At 39.1% G+C, this 21,619-nt stretch overlaps 1 protein-coding gene across 7 annotated transcripts in view; it reads right to left on the bottom strand.

The window, feature by feature from the left end:
• The window catches only part of RAI14 (retinoic acid induced 14), a 135,942-nt gene that overhangs the window by 14,870 nt on the left and 99,453 nt on the right, over positions 1-21,619 (bottom strand). For 4 of the 7 annotated variants that reach the window (XM_081053667.1, XM_081053668.1, XM_081053666.1 and 1 more), the window contains 8 exons: positions 17,196-17,284; positions 8,900-8,964; positions 5,236-5,293; positions 4,490-4,560; positions 2,903-3,009; positions 2,113-2,291; positions 1,844-1,872; positions 661-747 (listed from right to left, as the gene is read on the bottom strand). In XM_081053667.1, the coding sequence (XP_080909793.1) occupies positions 661-747; positions 1,844-1,872; positions 2,113-2,291; positions 2,903-3,009; positions 4,490-4,560; positions 5,236-5,293; positions 8,900-8,964; positions 17,196-17,284 (685 nt within the window). The remainder of the gene's footprint in view (positions 1-660; positions 748-1,843; positions 1,873-2,112; positions 2,292-2,902; positions 3,010-4,489; positions 4,561-5,235; positions 5,294-8,899; positions 8,965-17,195; positions 17,285-21,619) is intronic. The other 3 variants (XM_081053670.1, XM_081053671.1, XM_081053669.1) reach the window with 1 other exon arrangement.

The raw sequence follows: 21,619 nt of genomic DNA on the forward strand, positions 1-21,619 counted from the left end.
GCAGGTTGAGATTATTAACAAATATGCTAGCACAGTTAAAATTACTTATTAAATGTGATATTTCTCTCAACTATTGGCATATGGACTATTCTTTTTATGGCCTATGATTCTTTTAATAACAAACCTCAGCCTATTTTTATTTGCCGTTTTATAGATATCTGCACTGCCTCCTCTATACAGTAGTCACTATAATCTGAAATGTAAGCTGCTTTTAATATTATCAACCTTAAATATAATTAGAAAGGCCAATATATTTTAACAGTGTTTTAAGAAACCCACTACAATTCATTTTCGACTAACTGCCTCACCAGCTACCCATTCTTCCGTCCTTTACTAGAGCTGTAAATATGAGGTTCTAACGGGACTAAACTTATTATCTTAAGGAAAAAGTTTCTGTCATAAAGATTGAGAATTTCCTTGAGGCTTTCAAAAAAATACTGTTAATTCTTCAGTTTTGAAATCAATAAGAATCAACCTATTTTTTTACAAATAATCAAAAGCCTTTGTACCACAATTGTAATTTAAAACCACTGAAGAAAATTTGAAATGTGCATTTAAGGGTCAATTCTAAAACATTTCTTTTTGGCTTAAACACAAAATGACAAGACTATGACTTTGTTGTTGTACGTTTGTTCATTGTTGGTTTACTTTTGTTTTTACCTGGGTAGGACTGATAGGAGGTGGTGGAGCTTTGCGTTTTTTTGGAGTTCCACTTCTTTCTGAGCTTATTTTAGAGACTTGATCATGCTGAAAGTTATCACAGTCCAAAGAATGGAGGTGGGTTAGTTAGGTTAGTAAAGTCTAAGCAAATAGCTTCATCAAACAATGAGAAAAACCTCAATAGCTCATGCATGTCTTATTTTATCAAGATCTGAAATTTGCTACCAACATTAAAATAAGTAATACGCATGCTCCAAGTCTTCTTCCAGCAGCCCATGCTTTAATAGCAAGAAAATAAAAAAACACAAGACAAAATCAGATTAAGTTGGTGTGCAAAACTGGGAAAGTAGAGAATGAGAGGTTCTCTGCCACAATTTAAAACCCAGGATACATTCCAAGTCTAGCTTTCATCTTAAAGCAAAGCCATGGTATTTTCTCCACTTTTGTATTACTTCCATTTATTTTCCTTTTTTTTTTTCATTCATTTTCTTAAAGAATATAAATACAGGGGAAAGGAAGACTCTTATCTCTGAAGGTTATGGATAAACAAGTGACAGTTAGTACATAATAAATTCAGTACTCAGTGTGTTTATATTTTTTTCCAAAAACTCTGATGTATAAATGAGTAAATATAATAGCCAAACATATATCTTGTTAATAAAGTAAGAAAGAGTGACTATGCTTTTTAAAAAAACTCCAAAATAACAGGGCAAACTTCTCAATTTCTGTGTAATGCTAAAGACATTTTAGAAAAGCCCCACTTAAAAGGAAATGCTAAATTTCTTATTTTCATTAAATATCTAACAATGCCATGGATATAGTCTACAATTCTTGTGATATTACAAGTATTTAAAATATTGTTATTTCAGAGTTTAAACCACATCAAACATTTTCACAACAATGGGAAATATTAGTAACTTTTCAGAAAAAGATGACTATATAAGTAGGAAGTATAAGTTCAAGCTCTGAAAATAGGGTAAACCATTTCAAAAACATTTACCACCTTATAACAATGAATCATTTATTTTAAAGATATTTCACTCCTCAAATGTTTTCACTAGTCTTTATCAGTTTTCTAGTGGACCACAGAGTGGCTTAATCAAAACATTTTCAAATTCCCCAAAGCGAAGATTAACAAACAAACAAACAAACAAACAAACAACCCTACCCCAAAGATAAATACCTGCTTTGGTTTTGTTGGTGTCTTTAAATCTATAGAGGAAAAAGTGGAAAACAACAACAAAAAAAGAACTATGAGAATCATAATAACTCATATCTGCTTTGGGTGGGGGGGATACACACACAACATACACAATATTTAATACTTCATTTTTCTTCAAGAATATGTTTAAAAGAATAATAAAATATATCATGTTGCACAAATTCCTTTACCCTTTGGGGAAAATGCAGTGGATAAACTTAAAACAACACAGGCTATTTTCTTTCACATACCAACATCCTGAGAGATTTTCGATAATAGAAGGCTTTGAATTCCTGCATTTTCTGAGAGTTTGGAATAATGTAAGGCATTGTGTCCAAGAGAATCTACAAGGGTTAGGTCTGCACCCTTTTTAATTAAGGCTTCCACAATGTTCGAGCTCCCAGTCTCACAAGCCACCATGAGAGCAGTTCTAAAGAAAAAGAGAGACACCAAATTAGTACCAACAAAATGTGACAACTCTTTCCTGGAAAATCATTTCAGTCGTCTTAAAAACAGGGAAAAGAAGAGTGAGTGCTGTAGTAATCTAGGGAATTCACAATGGAATGTTATCAAGATGAAATTAGGTAGTTGTTTTTTAAAACCTCAGAATAATTCAAAACATTAAGCCATGTTAGGTCAAATAACATAGACATAATCTTCTAAACATGATGGAATTTACTATGATTGGCACAAATCTTGTCCTCCTTCCACCTCAAGCATTTTAAACTATTTATATACATTATTAAGACTGTTTTCAAAAAGAAACCAATATGTTTACATTTATTGAGTTTTGCATGAAAAGTCATAGGAAATGGCCTATTCACTTTCGTATTTAATAATCTCATCACAGACTCAGTGATGTTCCCAGAGGTCTGGGGAAAAATATTTTAAGTCAAAACAGATTCTTGATTATCAAAAAAGGCAGGAAAAAAGAATTAAAACCACTTTATAACAAATGATCCAAAATACAGCTGTGATATTTTGAAAGACTCTCAGAATATGGGTATCTCTGAAATCACATGATTTGTAATTCTGTGGTACCTTCCATTTTTGTCCCTGGAATTTACATCTGCTCCATGGTCGAGAAGAAAGCGACAGACCTCACTGTGGCCACTTTGGACTGCAAGAAGCAGTGGTATGTTCCCATCCTAGGAGACAAATTCAGATGATTTTAAGTCAGACACCAAATGCCAGAATTACAAAGGTCTTGTTCTTTCTACATTGATTCCTGAATTATCCTTCTGGTTGTATATGTAACTCCCCCGCCGCCACCCCAACGATAGTCTGTGCCCCAGCTGAGTATCTTAGCCCCACTCTTCTTATGGCATTTTACTGACTGTTAGCTTTCCGTCAGGAGCCTGAGCCGCTTGGGCTGCGTGTTCCCTCGGCCATCACTCAGTCTGATGAAGATATGAGGGAGTGGAACACAAAGTATGTAAAGGCTCAAGGCATATATCCCATGTTTACTGAGGGATAGTTGTGGAGAAATGAAGGACCTGTTTCACATGGCATCAGTAGGTCCCACTGCCCTCTAAGCAGCTTCTTCTGAGTGAACTATATGTACCCTGTCACTATCATCTTCTTGGAAAGCACACCCTTTCATTATGTTCCTAGATATCAAATCACCACATTAATTAAAAGTCTGCCTATTACTGACTCATGACTAGATAAAGAGATGGACGGAAGGAAGGATTGGTTGAATATGTTACAACAATTGACAATTCCTTTGGAAAAAAAGGAAATTAGATCCTCAACTCATATCCATAGATGGATGAAGAATACAATAGAAAACAAATAAAAAAAAAATGCTAGAATACATAGGTAACTATTTCCATAATCCTGGGGTGAAAAAGGCCTGATTCAAATGACACAATCAGAAAGACAAGCTTTTATTCTGTTCTTTCCTTGAACACACCGTACAAACGGGGTTGACAGTAATATTTAAAATAGATGTTTTCAAATAGGCAAAGGAAAAAGATAAATTAGAATTTATCCAATAATTTTAACGTGGGGATTTTTAAAAATACAGTTGGTGCTAAAGATAAAGTCTCTTCTTAAAATAGAATTTCAGAGACATTTCTAAAATTATATCTATGAAGTTATAATATTTTCTGGTTATAAAGTACTGAAATTCGGGGAGTATGAATTTATTTACAGATTCTGTAAGCTTACTTCACAATTTCCCCATCAGGAATAAGTATGCTTATCAATTCCCATGCAACAGTGGGAAATTTAACCCTGTAACCAGGAGCAATAGGCATGTAAATCCATTCTCCAAATAGTCCAGGAGGTTAAAATAGGCTAGAGGTGGTCTTCAAAGTTGAGAAACCCTAACCAGGAATGTCCAAGATGACACATGGGGAGCTGAAAGAAAACAATAGAACTTCTATTTAAACTTTTTTACTTTCAAAAATCAAAAAAAATGTAAGTGTCACTAATATTTAGATTGAGGTTAGATTACATCAAGCTAATACTTTACATCTGTTTTGCAGAAAAGGATCTACACTGACAATCTATAGAATCTGCCAAACACTTAGGTCTCCACGGTCTTAGTGACTTGCAAAAGTAGCCCACAGTGCTCTAGAAAACAGTGTCCACCTCCACTTGGAGTGGCCACCTGATACTCACCAAATCCTTGAGGTTGATGGGGCTTTTGTGTTCACAAAGAGCCTGCACAGCTTGAAGACAGCCCTGTGCCGCTAAGAAAAGGGAAAAACAAACACCCCAGCTGATCACAAAAGCACTCTCACAAGGAGGACATCAAACCCTCTTAGCAAGGAGAAGTTTAGGTTCTACCCAGTTTGCATTGAAGAGAAATGGTGTCAGGAAGGTGAAGGAAGAGGTTCTCAATTATTGTTTAATTTCAGTGTCAGCCAGACCTAAAGCTGGCAACTGCCAGCTGCTGTTGGGCAATCATTTGACTTAGCTTTTTCCACAACTAGCAGTAAAAGAAATGTGTAACTCTAACCATCCCAGAGTTCAGTGTCAATGTTTTGTCACTTGAAGCAGTGTGACAGATAGTAAAACAAGAGGTTGATAAACTGATTGATGTTTTTAATGAGCACCAAGTCAGAAAAAGCTGTGTCACACATTACCTGATATCTACAAATGCTTATGAATAGCTTAGATTAAACAAGAATGTTACCTTGATTAAAACATAATAACCATGACCATTTTTACTGGTTGTTTGTTGGGCAATTGATGAATTCTAGGTTCATTCTTTGGTATTTGCAAAATGAAAAAATGGGAATGTCTAGGAATGATGACAGAAAACAGCACTAGGAAAATATGGTAGGTTTAGTGGTTTGAATCAGGAAAATGAGAAGTTAGTGTGTCTTATAGCAGAAGAAGACAAATAAAAGAATGACAGTTACCTGCATAATGTAAAGCTGTTTTCCCAGAGCTGTCAATACTTTCGGCTGGGCATTTAGACTGTAAGACAAAAATAAACACATCCATATAATAAAGTTCCATTCTATGCAGTTTATCTTTTTCCTGTACAGTATGATGGGACTTATGAGGAAAAGTATAAACATGAATGAGCCCCACTTGCCACGCTCCAGGGTCCTGTAGTTTCTTACGAGGAGGGAGACTCATCTCCAAGTAACCACGACACAGGCAAACTGTCACCCTGTTGACACGCCATCCTCTTAGCTCCTAGGGCCCTGCCTGGCCCATCTATCCTCGTCTTCCTCCCACAGCTCTGGTCACTTCTCCTCCTTTTGCCAAACATAGAACCTTAAACTTTGGGGTTCCTCAGTGCCTCTCTCTAAGCTCTCTTCCTTGGTATTCTCATCCACATCCATAGCTTAAAATACCATCTAGAACAGGGGTGTCCAAACTTTTTTCAACGTTTTTTACCAAGGGCCATAGGCGGTAAAATACACAAACAGCTGGGCCACTCACTCGAGGTGAAGTACGTATTGCCTCACCTGGTTTATTTAAGTAAACTAAATATATTTTTGGAATTTGCTGCGGGCCAATTAACAATGGATTGCGGACTGCAGTTGGCCCACAGGCCACAGTTTTGACACCCCTGATCTAGAAACTAATGACTCCCAAACGTATATCTTAGTAATAACAACAATATTGTCTATTAGCTATCACAGCCAGGCACTGTTCAAAGAGTTATTTTAAGGCTTCTAACAACCCTGGTTAGATACTATCATTAAGTCTCATTTTCAGATGAGGAAACTGAGGTATAAAGCTGTTAATAATCTGTTCAGGTCGCAGTAAGCGGCAGAACCAAGATTTGAACCCAGAGAGGCTGAGCTGGAGCCTGTGTTCTTGTCTGTACACAACAGAGGTCATTGCTAAGCACCAGGCTTGATAACCCACTTCCTATTTCCCATTTCCGTTCTGATGTCTCACAAACGCCTCAAGAAGTCTTCTGGTTCCCTTCCCCTCCCCCCAGCCTGATCCTCCCAGACACTTCCTCGTCTCCATTAACAGTGCCACGTCAATCCAGTCAATTAGCCAGAAACTACTGAGTCACCTCTGATTTCTCCTCCTCCTTCCACATCTAATTTTCCAGCACGTTCTGTCAAGTCTGTCTCCAAAACATACCCTGGGTCGACTGTTTTCTGTTTCTCCATCACGAGCTAGTCTAAGCCGGCACCTTCTCAGCTGGACAGCCTCTTGGTAGAACTCAACAGTCCAGCTTGCCCGGCCTTTAATCAATTCTGTATACAACTAGGGTGATCTTTTAAAAACTGTGAATGACACTCTTTGCTTAAAAGCTCTTCACAGTCCCACGCTGTCCATCATGACATATAAGGTCATGATATACCTTTCTCCTCACCGGCTTTGCCCCAGGCCCACTCACTGGCTTTCTTTCCTCTCTTACTCGTGCCTTTCCTGACTTAGGCCTTCGTACTTGCGGTTGTGTCTGCTTGGAATGCTTTCCCCTTGGCTCTTTGCACTGTTGAGTTCTCAGTTTCAATATCACCTCCTCCACGAGGCCTTTCCTGAACACCACCCCTCACTCCTCTCTCACAGTACCTTGATAGTTTCCTCTTAATGTTGTGCAATTTGTAACGTGTATTTGTGTACTGTTTACCAGACTGCAAGCTCCACCAAGATAGGGGCTGCTCTGCTCATGAGTATAATATACTCGATGCCTGATACAGTGCATCGTGCCCAGGGAACACTTGCTAGACGAGTGGGGGAAATAGTGGGCTGTACCAGGAGGGAGAGAGTTCATCTGAATTTGAAGGATTTCACAAGCCTCTATTTGTGTTTCTTAACTTTAGGAGGTAAGACTTCAAAACGGCAGCCACTGGAGAGGGCGAGTATCTCCAGCAGACAGACAGTAAGAGCAAACATCTAGAGAGCCCAGAAAGAGGACTAAATATAGAGGGTGCAGGGGTGAGGGGTGGCAAGAGATAACAGAGGACACATCACAAAGGGCTTGGATTGCCAAGACGAGAGGTAAAGAACTGGCGAGACAGGCACAGGACCCAAGGAAAGCAACCCATTGGGAGGATAGCAAATCCTCAGGTTTTCACACCTACCTGGAGAGAAGAACAGCATTCAGATAATTTGTCAGTTCAGGGAGGCAAGAACAGGCAATGTTTAAGCGAAATGTCTGTCTGCCCTTCAGTGGTGAGAAAAATGGAGCTCAAGTTACAACTTACCATGCTTTGGCCTAATTTTAGAACAGCACAAGGAACTGTTTAAAGACTTCAAAGATTCCAGAGAAAAACCAAACCATTTGCATAACCAGATATAAAATTACATTAGAGGCTAGAATATCTCGTCCTTGCTCATGAGGATTTCCAGCTTGTCAAGTTCATTCTTCCTTAAAATCAGAGCCAGATGCGAAGTCTCGATAACCAAGCCAGGATGAGAATGGAGATTTAAAAAACTTAGAAATTTAAGAAATTGAAGTAAGACCACGAGTGTGGAGGCAGGGCACCTACTTGGGCAAATCAATGATTTTCATTTAACCAGAGTGTCCAGCCCCAGGGAAGGCAGATAAGAAAAGTTCCATTTTAATTGTTTCCAGGGAGAAGTCTCATAAGAAAAATAATAATAATCACAGATGTTGATCTATTTTTCTTGAATTTCGCTTCAAAGACCTGTTAAAGTTAAGCATTCCTGGCACTGGTGGTAGCTTGCACGGTGTAATGCAAGACAAGAAGCTGTGTGATCAACAGAGCAGGACAAGCTAAAGAATGTGACCACATTTCTGCATTAGAATTGCAAAGCCAAATTAAAGCAAGATGCAGGGTCCCGAACAGTGCTCTGACGGCTGAGACGACAGCGACACAGAACAGACAGTACTCCAAACACAGATTTATTGCTGTGCCTGAAAACAGCCAGCCTGCATTTGGACTGACAACAGCTGGCTGTTTAAGTAAGGACTGGTCTTGGGATTTCATTAACTATTCATCTTTAAAGATTTACGGACATCGTCACCCCAAGCGATCATTATAAACTTCCTGGCAAGGTTATCAAACCAGGGAGTTCGCTTAAAATTATAGTGAAGAATAAAACCAAGAACTTAAAAACTGAGACCTAAAAACTCATCGAGTTACATACAAGGAAACAATGGTTGCAATTTTGCTTGGCAGGAAGAGCTGTCTTTATTCTACTAATGATTGGAAGAGATAATACTAGGATAGTGGAGATCCTATGTATATTGTAAGGATCTCTGACAGCACGGGAAAAAAAAATTTTTTTAACGAATTAATGGGAACAAGTCCTTCAGAAAAGAAAAGAGAGGAGTTGTACAAAGGGGAGAAAAGGACTGGATTCCAGGAAGACACTCCGAATGGTGATTAGGACCCTCTTCCCTACCAGTGCAATTGCTATGGAAATCATCTCTTCGGATGCCATTTGAAAAAGGAAGCTTCTTAGGAAACCCACCTTCTGGGTCAGTGTTTAAAGGAAAGCACGAGAGTGAGAGCGAGAGTGAGAGCGAGAGCGAGAACGAGACAGAGAGAGAGAATATTTGTTCTTTCACAGGTAAGGTTACTTTAAATTTTAAAAACAGTACTCGTATGCTTCTAACTTGAAGCTGTTGGCCTCTTTTACCTGGAGGAGTTTCCTGACGCATTCGTGGTGGTTGTTCTTGGCTGCGAGGTGCAGAGCACTGTGTCCTGATGGATTTAAAAAGAAAAGGGAAACAAAAGCCACACGTTTTAAATCTCTTTCTTATCTCTGTAATGAAGACAACTATGAGGAAATAAATTGTTCTCCAACAAAGATGGGATTGTTATTCTTGAGAGGAAGGCCTCAATTTCTTATCTCTAAAGTTAAGTGTGACAAAAGTGGGGAGAACACAGAGCAAGCTGCCCACTGGATAATATTCAGGGTCTGCTCCAACTGCCATTCTTTTGGGGTGCAATTAAGCTTGGATTAGAAGCTTATGGTGGACTTATAACATGCAGAGGGCAAGTTCTGCTTTCAGCTGTCAATCTATACACCAAATGTCCTACGTCCACAGTCACACCAGGCTGGGACTACCACAGGCCTAGGGACCCAATACAGGCAGCCTGCGAGCCAGCAGAGAACATACCAAACACCCACATACTTCCGGCCCATACTTCCTACCTTTGACCTCTCATTTCTCTCTCCTCCAAATGTACTCTAGTCCCTGAATGGAAATTACCAGCGTTCTCAGATATTCAAAGTTCTTATGTAAAAGAAGGGAAAGAGTGATAAAAAAAAACCCCACACACTGTTAGTTAAAGTAGCATTTCTTTACATTCCTTCATAGAACACGACCCCAACATGTGGCTGTCTGATGTTTCTCCGGACAGATAACTTTAGGAAATCCTAATACTATATCCAAGTGCCCCCATTGCTCCCACTTATAGGATGTCTATGGAAGAGGGGCTCAGCGGCCCTGGGGCTACCAGCACAGTGGGCTCCCAAGCCTAGGGCCTTGACAAATTGTTCTCTGCTAAGCCTGGATTCTCTTCCTCTAGGACAACCCAGCTTGCTCTCTCACCTCTCTCCAATGCCACTGAACCCCTGCCTTCTGAACAAGGCCTTTCCTGACCTCCCCACTGAAGATTCCAATTTCTCCCCCACCCTTTTTATCCCTACTCCCTCCTCATTTCTCTGTGTTTCACAGTACCGAAGGCTTTCAAACACTTCCTTCCCACCTGCCCCCTTGTTCTCGTTCCACAGATGTACATATTTATGTAGTTAATTGTCCTTTCTCTACTTGAATGTAAGCTCAGTGAGGACAGGAATTTTTGTGTCTAATTCCCTGCTATATCCCCAGTGCCTGTGATAATGCAGGCACACAGTAGGCTCTCAATACATACTTGTTACTTTAAACGAGAGGGTATGTTCATTACAAATATCTGGGGAGAGGAAATCAAAAGTTACCACCGCCAGCCAACCCAATACATCTAGTAAACTCTTAAATCCTACATTTTCCAAACTCATATTCGACTAAGATACCCTCAGTGTTAACAGCTGTAAACAATCCATGCTTTGGAACAGGTTCAATGCAGGGTTTCTTACCTCAAAGCTACTGACATTTTAAGCTAGAGGGGGTTGTCCTGTGCACTGTAGGATGTTAAGCAACATCTCTGTCTCTACCAGTTGGGACAATCAGAAATGTCTCCAGACACTGCCAAATATCCCCTGGGAGTAGGGGGCAGAATCACCCCCAGTCCAGAACCACTGACTTAGAGAAATTTCTTTTATACAGTGGTCCAGTCTCCAAATACCATTTCTCCTTGCTGAATTAGTCTTTACTCTGTAACACTGATTGGAAATCCACTAATCATTAGAGAATTGCTATGGCTAGGAAGTACCGTATTTAAAAATTAGAAGGTTTAGGACCACAGAGAGCTGCACAAAAGCATGCGGTCAATAGATCAGATCCTTCTTTACTGAGACCAGCTGTACTGAGAGCTTTTCAGGGTATGCCGAGGGGGTATATATGGGGTGAAGCACTGAGAGGCAGGGATCCCTCCATCCCCTCCCAAACAGATGAGGATAAGAAAGATGAGGAAACGAGGGAAATGAGACCCTTGGAAGCAGGAAGGCAACCATCTTCCCTACCCCTTCCTTCTTTCACTGCATGAGCCCCCCTCCTTCCAAGACGTATAATGAATGACGGTGTGTGTTCAGTACATTATGTAGTAAATAGGCTTTGCTGGGCGAGCAGGGCTCCCAACCATCATTTGTACCAATGTCTCTAAGGACAAGCCTATTCTGGGCTTTAAACAAATGCCTTACAGATGAACTTCTGGAACCCATCCTGATTGTAAGCAGAAGACTGTTTATGTCATGTATGCATGCATTAACTTTCCTCTATGCGGTAGACAAAAGCTTGTCTACATAAACATTACCCGTTGTAAAAACGCATGGCTCCCCAAAGACAGGATGGTAGGGAGATTTAAACAATTCATCGTAAAATAAACAACAGGCTTCCATTTCACTCTCAGTGTTCTAGTCACACCTGGAAGTAAGTGTGATGTTTCTAGAGAAAACAAAATTCTCTTATTCCTTGGCCTTGGGATATGTTTTTCTAAACAGGAGCACTAAAGTATTTTTCACTTAAAGTAGTCCCAAAATTCCCTGAACAACATTACACCAAAGTGAGAGGCCTCTCACTGCTAACATTAAAACAAAATTCTCTTTTCAAATGCAAAATTTTCTAAAGAGAATATATTATATTAGTGACAGAATCTCACTGTAACGAGACAGTGCATATGTCGGGGCCCCATTCAGCTGTGGATCTGTCTGGAATATCAGGAAGCAATTTCCCCACAGACAAATAACAGGGCAATCCTAATTCAAGTGCATTAAAGCAGAACTTGACCTGGAAGTAAAAAGACCAATGTTATTTATAAAAGGCAAGAGTTGTGGTTTATTACAAGTGGTTTAAGAATCTTATGATTGAAGGACAGTCTGAGAAGAATGGCTCAGCCATTCTAGCCATGAAACACCTTCCCCCAAACACCCTCAGACAATATCCATTTATTCAATTCTTTAAAATCACAAGAGAAAACAGAGAATAATTGACTAATACAATAGAGGAATTATTGATGGGACTAAGAACATATTCTTCAAGTGCCTGTGAAAAATTTTAAAACCAATAAAATCACAGGATACAAAGATATGGCTAACACATACCAAAAAGCCAAAGTTTGAGAAATGATCATTTCAGATCATTATATAAAAACATTTAGAAAAATAAAAATAATTAAGTGATACTCAACTAGATGAGGTATAAAATATTTTAACAATAGGAATTTCAGAATGCCTAATATATTTAAACAATAAAAGTGTACATTTATTTGGTTCTTATTTACAATTTTAAAATATTTAAACATTATTTCTAGAAATCCTCATTTTTACATCAAAGTTTTATTACTGAACCACAGATGTTATCTCTCTTGTAATTTCCCGAGATAAGATCTGAGTATAAAATATTGATTTATAATAACCATTCTCACTATTAAATAGTTATGAAATTATCCCCAGTATACATTTGCATAGTGTTTTATATAGAATCAAAAGATTTATTTTTTTTTGCCTGTGTGTGTATCATCTGAAATATTTTCATGACCAGGTTATGCTAATAATTGCATACGGTTGGCCCTTCTGACCTCCCATACATGAGTTAATAGCAAGTAAAGCACTGTAAATCTGCAATCATTTTTGGTTTTTCTTTATTCCAAATTAAAACAGGAAATACACTTTGGCTATAATTTGCAGTTACATTTTAAATGACCCATCCTCCAAGGTGCCTGAGTTTTAAAATGAATATTACCTTTCGTATCTTTACACGTTATCCAATTTAAGAGGGGTGAGAGCCACAATGGAATGGAGGGCCACCCAGAAATCAAAACAAAAGCTAAACCAGCCCTAGAGACGTTAAGGAAGAATAAGGGTTCTCAAGTTTTCTCCCTTCTAAGGACTCTCTGCCATATATTTCCATACCTCACCTCTCACTATCCTAATTCTTTCTTCTTCTTTGAGAAAAGAAATACATATACATACATACACACGGAGTTTGATAAAGCAAATGTGGTGATGTTAACATTTAGGGAACCTGGGTAAAGGATGTATGGAAATTAATTCTTTGTATTTCCTTTGTAACTTTTTGTAAGTCTGACATTCTTTCAAAATAAAAGTTAAAAAAATAAAATAAGCATTTTATTATGAAAGACAAGCATGCAAAGGGATCGGAGAAAATTTAAGACATAGGAGTGTGAAATTGCACATCATCCTTCAATCTGTTTCTACCACCTTCTATAGTTTAACTGGACAAATTGCTGCCCAGAATTTCTCAGCTTCCCATAAAGCAGGCTGTGCCCACAGAATGAGCTTCTGCCTGATGAGACCTGAGTGCAGGTGCTTGGGGGACTGTTTTGCCGGTCCCCTTACTGCTACTGTGCTTCAGACTCCTGGGGAGTCATCCTGGGCCATCATGACCACAGTGACATCCTGGATGGTGGAGTAACGGGGTTGCGGGGTGGGAGGGTGAGGGTGGAGTAGAGCTGCCCTATCAAGAGAGAGAAAATTCTAACTTGTTTACACCACCTTATCACATTGTGTTAAATGTATATGGCTCACTAATAAAGGGAGTCTGAAAGCTAATGCTTCTGAGAAGCACTGATAACAAATAGAAGATGCTTTGGTCTACTTTAATCTTCTGTTAATGCTTCTGTTTAATCTTATCTCACACACTAGGGTGCTAAATGCAGGCATTTCCCACCTCCCTTCCAGAAAAAAAAAGCCAGGAGTCAATTTTACTATTTGTCTGGCAGAAGTGTTTTCTAAAGAAACAGACAGAACCGCCAATTCTTACCTCAGTGAAGAACAGGAGCCAAGAAAGCAATGAAAGGTGCTGGACAAATAACAGAGGTCCAGTTCAGAGGTGGCGCAGTGAGCTCAGGAACCGATTTTCCCAGCTGACACTATGCGCCTCTGATGCTGTTTGGCAAACAGGCAATTAAGGAATAGGGGAAAACCCCCTGAACCAAAAACATAAGTCCTGAACTTCTGCAAGTATTTGGGCTTCCTTTTTCTGTTTTGTACAATGAGAGCAGTTAGCTTGGTGGTTATCAAATACTTTTTCTTGATGAAGATGTGAAACCTTTTCAAAAGCCTCATGTGTAAAAGAGAGTAAAGGTGACCTAGGGGAAGCAGTAATAACTGTCATGATATAGGAGCCTAATACTGTGAGTTCTCACTGTGCTGGACACTGCTGAGGTGCCCACATGGGCCATCTCACCGAAGCCACCAAGGCCATATCTAAAAGGATGTGACTATTGGTACTGTATTGTAACTATTTTCTGATGGTGCTTCTTTGCTCTTAAGATTGTTTGTAAAGCATCCACAAAAATTCTCTGGTCAGACTGCCAAGCATTTCATGTGGAAGGGTAGTTGTTAAAAAACAGATGCCAAAGGACCTTTGTTTCTCAGCTTAAATCCAGTCACCAGTTTAGAAAGGAGGGGAATGTACCAATTTGACCATCCTGTAGACTTTGTTCATAAAAAGAATAAAAAGGGTCAGTGTAATCTATTTTGAAAGTAGGCTTTTTCAGCAACTCTACAGGGCAGCATGGTTTATGGTAAAATTTTTGTACTGGTTCTCAGTGGGTGCTGGGATTGAAGATGACTGTATCTCAGTAATAATGTGGCAATACTTAAAGGAGGTTTACCGAAAAGACAAATCCTGTAAGAGGCGAGCCATTTAATCCATCCTTTCACCACCATAAAAAATGTTTTGGACTAATGATGACCACTGAGGCACAGTGACTAATGTCCTTGTCCTTCCCTTGAACTCCGATGTGCTTTCTTGACTGAGAGAGATGGAGGTAGTGATTAGCCAACAGGAAGGACATGGGTGGGCATCACATTTATCTTGTTTGTTGTGACAGAAAAAAGTTTGAGACGTGTTGTTCTAGATAACACAACAGACATTTCCATTGGCATTTTTTGCACACAGCTTTTTCCTTCTTTTGTTCCTGTGTTCTCTTTGCATGCTTTCAAGAAATCATGAGAAGGTAGTGCCTCATTCAGACCAAAGTAAAACAATAAGCCCAGGACCAAGTACTGACCTCACTGCTAGGCGAGAGGGAAGTGACTGGTAACTCTGAGACATTGTCTATTCATGGAATGTCTGGACAATGTCCTGGGGCCACAAAGTGCTGTGGATTCCACCAATTTCAATGAGAGTTGAAAAAAAATGGACTCTGGCAGCGTCCACTGACCAGCCCAGAGAAGTAGCCAGGATGGGTCTGCAATATCCCCTCCAGGGTTGCTTCTTGGAGGGCAATATCACCTCAGTTGGCAGGAAATGTGCACTGCACTGGGGTGCCTCACTTCCCAACACTTCACCAGGCTCTTAAAAACTGAGTTAGGACTCGGGTGGTAAATACCTACCTACATGGTGTGCTGTGGCCACAAAAAAACTATGCTTCTTAAGAGCTGCTAGTGCAGGAAATAATGCTGGTGAAATGAAATATTTTTTTTAAAAGGGCAGGGTGCAGAGTTTATTATATAATGTGATTTCAACTATGTAAAAATGTGCCAGGAAAAATCTGGAAGGAAATACAGCAAAATAGTAAAATTTGTTTCTTCTTGGTAAGAGTTCAAGCACTGGTTATCTTCTTTAGAGTTTTCTGTATTCCCCAAATGAGTCCATATTAGAGAAACATATTTTCCTTATAATAAAAAGATAGGGAAGAGGAGATGCTCGGTTATGATGGAAACAACTAGACTCCTGTCTAAAATCTATTTCTTAACATCAGACGCTGTCACTGCGTCTGATGTTAAGAAATAGATTTTAGACAGGATTCTAGTTGTATTACAGCTCCAATTTATTCACTTTAAGCTAATTCTTTTAGATTATGATTTGCTTAGCGGAAACCCTGTTTACTTAGAGGACATATATCCTATCAAGGGTCCTTTAGCCAAACACACTGTTCTATGGGGACTTTAAAAGTGGTAACAACAAACTTTAAAAACAAAATAACTGGGCTTGAGATAAAAGATGACTTTAATTAGCACCACATCAATTAGTATTTCCATCAAGGTAGTCAAGGAAGCCATTCATTCGCCTACTGATATTGCCAATTCTCGAAATATTTTTGGAGCTCTTCGCGGCACTGCTCAGAAAAACCATCTGTTACTTCAATCACTGCCTATTTTTTGACCAAAAATAGTTTTACCAGTGAAACCTCATTTACCTGACTTGACTTCAAGGGGCTCTTGGCCTGTCCTAAAAAAACAAATTTATTCAAAAAGAATCAAGATTTCCAACCACTGAAAATATTTAAATTAAAAAAAAAGTGCCACAGACATTTTGAAAACAATTCTGAAACACAAGTTTTCTAACCATATTTTGTGTAATAATTCTCACAATATCTGACTGACCTCTGCGATCCTCCCCACCAAATAACTATTCTGAGGGGGGTCAATGCTTGGGGGAAGGAGGAAAAGGGATCCATTATGGATTAATGAAAAGCCTAGATAAAGACTATAGAATTAGTCTGATTTCATATTCTAGTAAAAACTAACAAAAGCCCACTAGAAGGCAAAGATTTCCAAGAACAAGAACGAAATGAGAAGCCATCTGTAGCTGCTTTGATCCTCTGGAGGCCAGCAGGGGCAGAATTCCAGGCTGGACACCCGAAGGGCTCTTTCCAGTAGAACAATGTTCATAAAACATAAGGCTCTGCTACCTTTTCTCTCCACTTGCTTTGTTCTTTCCACTTTCTTTCCACTTGCTTTGTTCATCGTTTGTCAACATTAATTTCACATTAGAATCACTTAGGGAGGTTTAAAAATAATACTAGTTGGCTGGCAACCTCTGGGCAATGGAATCTGAATCGCAGAGGGTAGACCCTGGGTATATATGGGGTGTGTGTGTACTGTTCATTCCTGCTTTTCCCTCCTGTCCTTCTCCTTTCCTTCCTTCCAAGTTCCCAGATGATTCAGATGCACTGAACACAGCTCGGCTGAGAATCACGGGCAGCTGACCCAGATGAGGACCACAGCTTCTGTCCATGGGGCTTATCTCAGATAGCTGACAAAATGAGCTCCTAAACAATTCACTCCATTGATCACCTCATACCACGATTCATAAAGACAAAAGGTAGGGAATACTGCTTGATCCACACATACAATCTTCAAAAATAACACTTTTTCTAAAAATGGAGGATAAGAAACATACAGTCTCTAGTTGACTAAACACATATAAAATGAAAACACTTGTAAAGGCACAAATGATAAAACCATGTCACAGCCTAGTCTTTGGAGGTGATTCTACGTGCTTCTTTTCCAGAATAATCACCTCTGTGATACCTACTCTTATGCTGGTCTGTTAATTTAAGAGAGAAAGACCACATACCGGCAGTATCTTGGGCTGTCACATCCACGCCATGTGTAACCATCACCCTGAGGCATTCCACGTGTCCTTTTGTAGCAGCAAGATGAAAACTAGAAAAGAGGTAAACACAATTTCCTTAAGATTTTCACTCTTTAAAGTTCATCTCCGACGTTTTTTTGCCTCCTCAGGTACACTTACTTTCTCCCTCTTGAGCTCCATAAGTACCCAATGTGTAGGTATGATTATCAACCTCATTATGACGATGATGAAACTGAGGCTGAAAGTGGTCTGACAATTTGCTCATTGACCTTTTTTATTAAGTAATGGAGCAGGGCTAGGTCTTAGGTCTTCCAACTCAAAGACCAGGCTTGGAAAAAAGTAAGATTCAACTACATGTTTGTCTCTTCAGAAAAACAATAATCAGACTATGGACTAGATTCAATTCCTAAACAATAAGTACTTTATCAACATTTTTCTGTTGCCTAGTGCTTTCACTAAAACCATTATTTTCAAGTAATACACTCTATAAAGAAAAATTTGTCTAGGTCAAATAATGGTCAAGCTTCCTGGACAACATCAATGTCAAATCCATTATTGTTTTGTAACTAAATAACAATCATTGTACACAAGTTTTGTAATGTGTACCAAACCTCTTACTTCCCGCTATTATACATTATCTCTTTTCATTCACATAACAGTCTTTTGAAGCAAGTCCTATTACTGCCTCCATAGATGGCAGATATCTACACGCAGGCATAAACAACATTAAAGAAAGCCCACAATTAGGCTCAGTTGTGACAGAACTCAATGACACTTGGGAGTATGAATGATGTTCAGTATGTTTAGACTTGCCATTACATTAATAGAAGGGATAACGTCCAAATGCCATACCAATCATCCCTGCAGGTCCCCAAAGTGAAGGACACTCCTACAAGCAGAAGGAAAGCACAATTCCACTGTACATTCCAGCCCAGAGGCTGAGGTCAAAACCCTTGGGAAGGTCTCCACCATGGGGGCCTTCCCTCTTCTTGGTCTCCTTCCAACAGAGAAAGGTCAATGAACCTTCCAGTTCTCCTCCTGCCTTCGTTCCGTTTTATGGAGTTGCCTTCTCAGGACACTTGCCATCCAGCACCTTAGTGTCTGTACCTCTGAATTAAGGCCCAGGCAAATTTTTTCACAGGACAGAACTGTCACTGGGGCCTAGGGTCACACCCAACTAGCAAATCCAAGAGGTAAACCAATTCAAACCCAAGTCAGCTTGATCCCAAACCTCTGCTCTGGAGAACCAGGCTGAATGAAGGTGGACAGATCAGCATTTGGAGATACTTCAGTTCTGGTTGCAACTCAACCCGAAGTTAGATACTGTGTATCCCCGAAAACAAGACCTAGCCAGCTCTAATGTGTCTTTTGGAGCAAAAATTAATATAAGACCTGGTATTATATTACATCTATTAAATTATATTATATTAATATTAAAGACTCGGTCTTATAGGAAAATAAGACTAGGTCTTATATTATTTTTTGCTCCAAAAGACGCATTAGAGCTGATTGTCCAGGTAGGTCTTACTTTCGGGGAAACTGTATACTTTTGGGAAGTCAGTTTAATCTAAGCCTAAATTTCCTGCATTGTAAAGTATTGGGATTGAATCAGATGATATCTGATGCTTCCTGCAGCTCTAACAGTCTATTATTTAAGCCTACCAACTATTTCTGCATTTGTGCAGCCGTTTATGTGTAATGTTTCTTTACAGTTAAAATCTACTTTGTAGATGATTTCACATTGCAGTGAAACTTTGATCATATGGAATGACTTGGGAATATGGTGACTTGTTCAAATGGAATTCCTGATTAAATACAGCTTAACCAAAAGAACTTATTAAAGAGAAGTACAATTATACCTCTGTTTTTCATCATTGTTGGGGTAACGCAATTTTACAATAAGTGAAGTTCACCTTTAAGCAGCAAATTGTTTAACTCATTTTGGTGGAAGGTTTCTAAAATTTCCCCAGTCTTAGTAACAGGATATGTTACATAATTTAATTGCTTTGGAGGACATGAAGTCACCACTAGAAGACTCAATTACTGAACTCTGAGCTCAAGACTATTAATCTAAATGCCCAATTATTTAATCTTAATATTTATTAATATTTATCTTCTTTTCTTAATGTCTCGGTGTTTACTTCCAAGCTGTTCACTCTGCTATCTCCTAAGACCAGGGGAGAAACCAAAATTATCTCAACACAAGGGCAGCCATATCCTGTGCTATAAGTAAGAGTACCAGGATTAGTGATTAGCATGTGCACACACACACACACACACACAAATATATATGTGTAGATATACACTTCTGATTAAAGTATAACATATGCAAAGAAAACTACACATATCATAATTGAATAGCCCGCTAAATTTTCACAAATGGAACCTGCTTGTTTTCCCATCATACTAATACAGAAGATACAGAATGTGGCCAGAGACGCAAACGCCCTCCTCGTTATCTCCAGTGAGCACCCAGGACCTCTCGATGTGCCCCTGCTAGTTACTAACCCCCTTTGCCATTTAATATTTATATTTTTCCTACGCTGAGATGTCTTAGGTTACCTCTGGACTGTACACTATATTTACAGAAGGTTGAAACTGCAGACACATATGACAATGAAGCATTATTGGATGCCATTTCTGTATGTTGATAAATGTAGTCTGATGAATGCAACAGGGTATTCTACGTGTGATTTGGGAACTGTAGAATTTTAGGATCGTTATTTGGAAGGTCAATGATGGTTACAAGGCCAGAGAAGTGAAGTGTTAGGAAGTTGGAATCAATATCTAATCCTACGATAGAAACTTTTCTAGGAAAACTCATAGACACAGACAATAATTTAGTGGTTACCAGAGGGTAAGGGGCTGGGGGGTGGGTGATGAGGGTAAGGGAGGTCAAATATATGGTGATGGAGGGAGAACTGACTCTGGGTGGTGAACACACAATGGGATTTATAGATGATGTAATACAGAATTGTACACCTGAAATCTATGTAAATTTACTAACAATTGTCACCCCAATAAATTTAATTAAAAAAAAGGAAACTTTTCTAGGTATTGATTTTTAAAATGAAATTCCTGTTATCAACCTGTCTTTGATGGCTGTAACATATTTTGAGCGAAATTACTTAAGATTTCACTACTCTAATAAATTGTGTGTATGTCTGAAAGAGAGATTTTTGTTTTGCCTCTCTCCTTAGAATTTAGATCAGGAAGTGACTTTTTCCTTTATTCTGGGAGCTCTCCAACTATTCTCCTGAAGAATCTTGTATCCTGCTGAAAAAAAAAAAACAGAATTTTCCAAATTCATAATTTTCTCCTCATATATTCTACCTAAAACTTCAAGAGTCACTGCTCTTAGTCACTGTTCATAGATAAAATGAATAAAGAACCAACAAAAATAATGAGAAACACTGATTCATAAGGACAATTGCGCTTGCAATTTTACACTGCTTACTCTAATATACTTTTAGCTAGTATTAGTGCAACTAATCATTCTTAGTTGATGTGGTTCAATTAAATATATCATCATTTCAAAGTGTTTCTCAAAGACAATGCTAATTTCCAGAAGTTCGTTGTCCTCTTATGTCACATAAAAGCTGCTGCTCTATTTTCTAAAACACACAAGCATGGGGATAAGCAGGAAAGAGAAGAGTTAGTTATTTTAGCCAGAAGTTGCTGATTCATTTTTCCGGGTAGACAAGGAACTCCACTATGTAGCATTATTCCTTTTCCCAGAGTATACAGTTCTGGGAAATGGGAAGAAAGCCAAGAAATAAGATATTTAAGTTTGTTCTTGGAGAATGGTCACCAAAGCTGTCCATTCTCTGTTTACACTGCCAGATCTGCCCTCCATCTTTATCCCCTGGGTCTGTGGCCCAGGAAACGAACTCTAATGGACTGCACCCAATGGGCAGGCTTGTCTTTTGACCTCTGGTTGGGTTCAACCAATGGGAAACTTAGAAGAGACAGGAAAACAGTTCAGGCCATTATCCCCTCCACTCCCTCCCTGCCAGGCCACATGCTGGCAGTGGCTCCCCTCCTCTATGAAGCCCACATGCTCTGTGAGCCAGCTCTCCCAAAGCTACAGCTACAGCTCTCTCTGGGTTTTGGTAACTGCTCTCTCTTAGCACCTTCAGGTGGGAATAGATTCTCACTATTACTAACCCGGGGCTGCTTTCCCAACCTTGTTGGTTTAATCCAACCACAAGTTTGTAAATAGTTCCTTTCTTAAATGCTCATCAATTATCCTATTTCAGAGTGCTACCTATTTCCTGCTGGGATCCTGAATAACACCAGTGTTGGGTATTTTGTGTGTGACCATCTACAGGATAAACTACTAGGTTCCTGTGGATATCATTTGATTAAATATATACAAGGAAATTAAGGCTTTAAAAAATGTCTCA

The sequence above is a fragment of the Rhinolophus hipposideros genome (genome assembly GCF_964194185.1).
Source record: "Rhinolophus hipposideros genome assembly, chromosome: 7".
NCBI lineage: Eukaryota > Metazoa > Chordata > Mammalia > Chiroptera > Rhinolophidae > Rhinolophus > Rhinolophus hipposideros.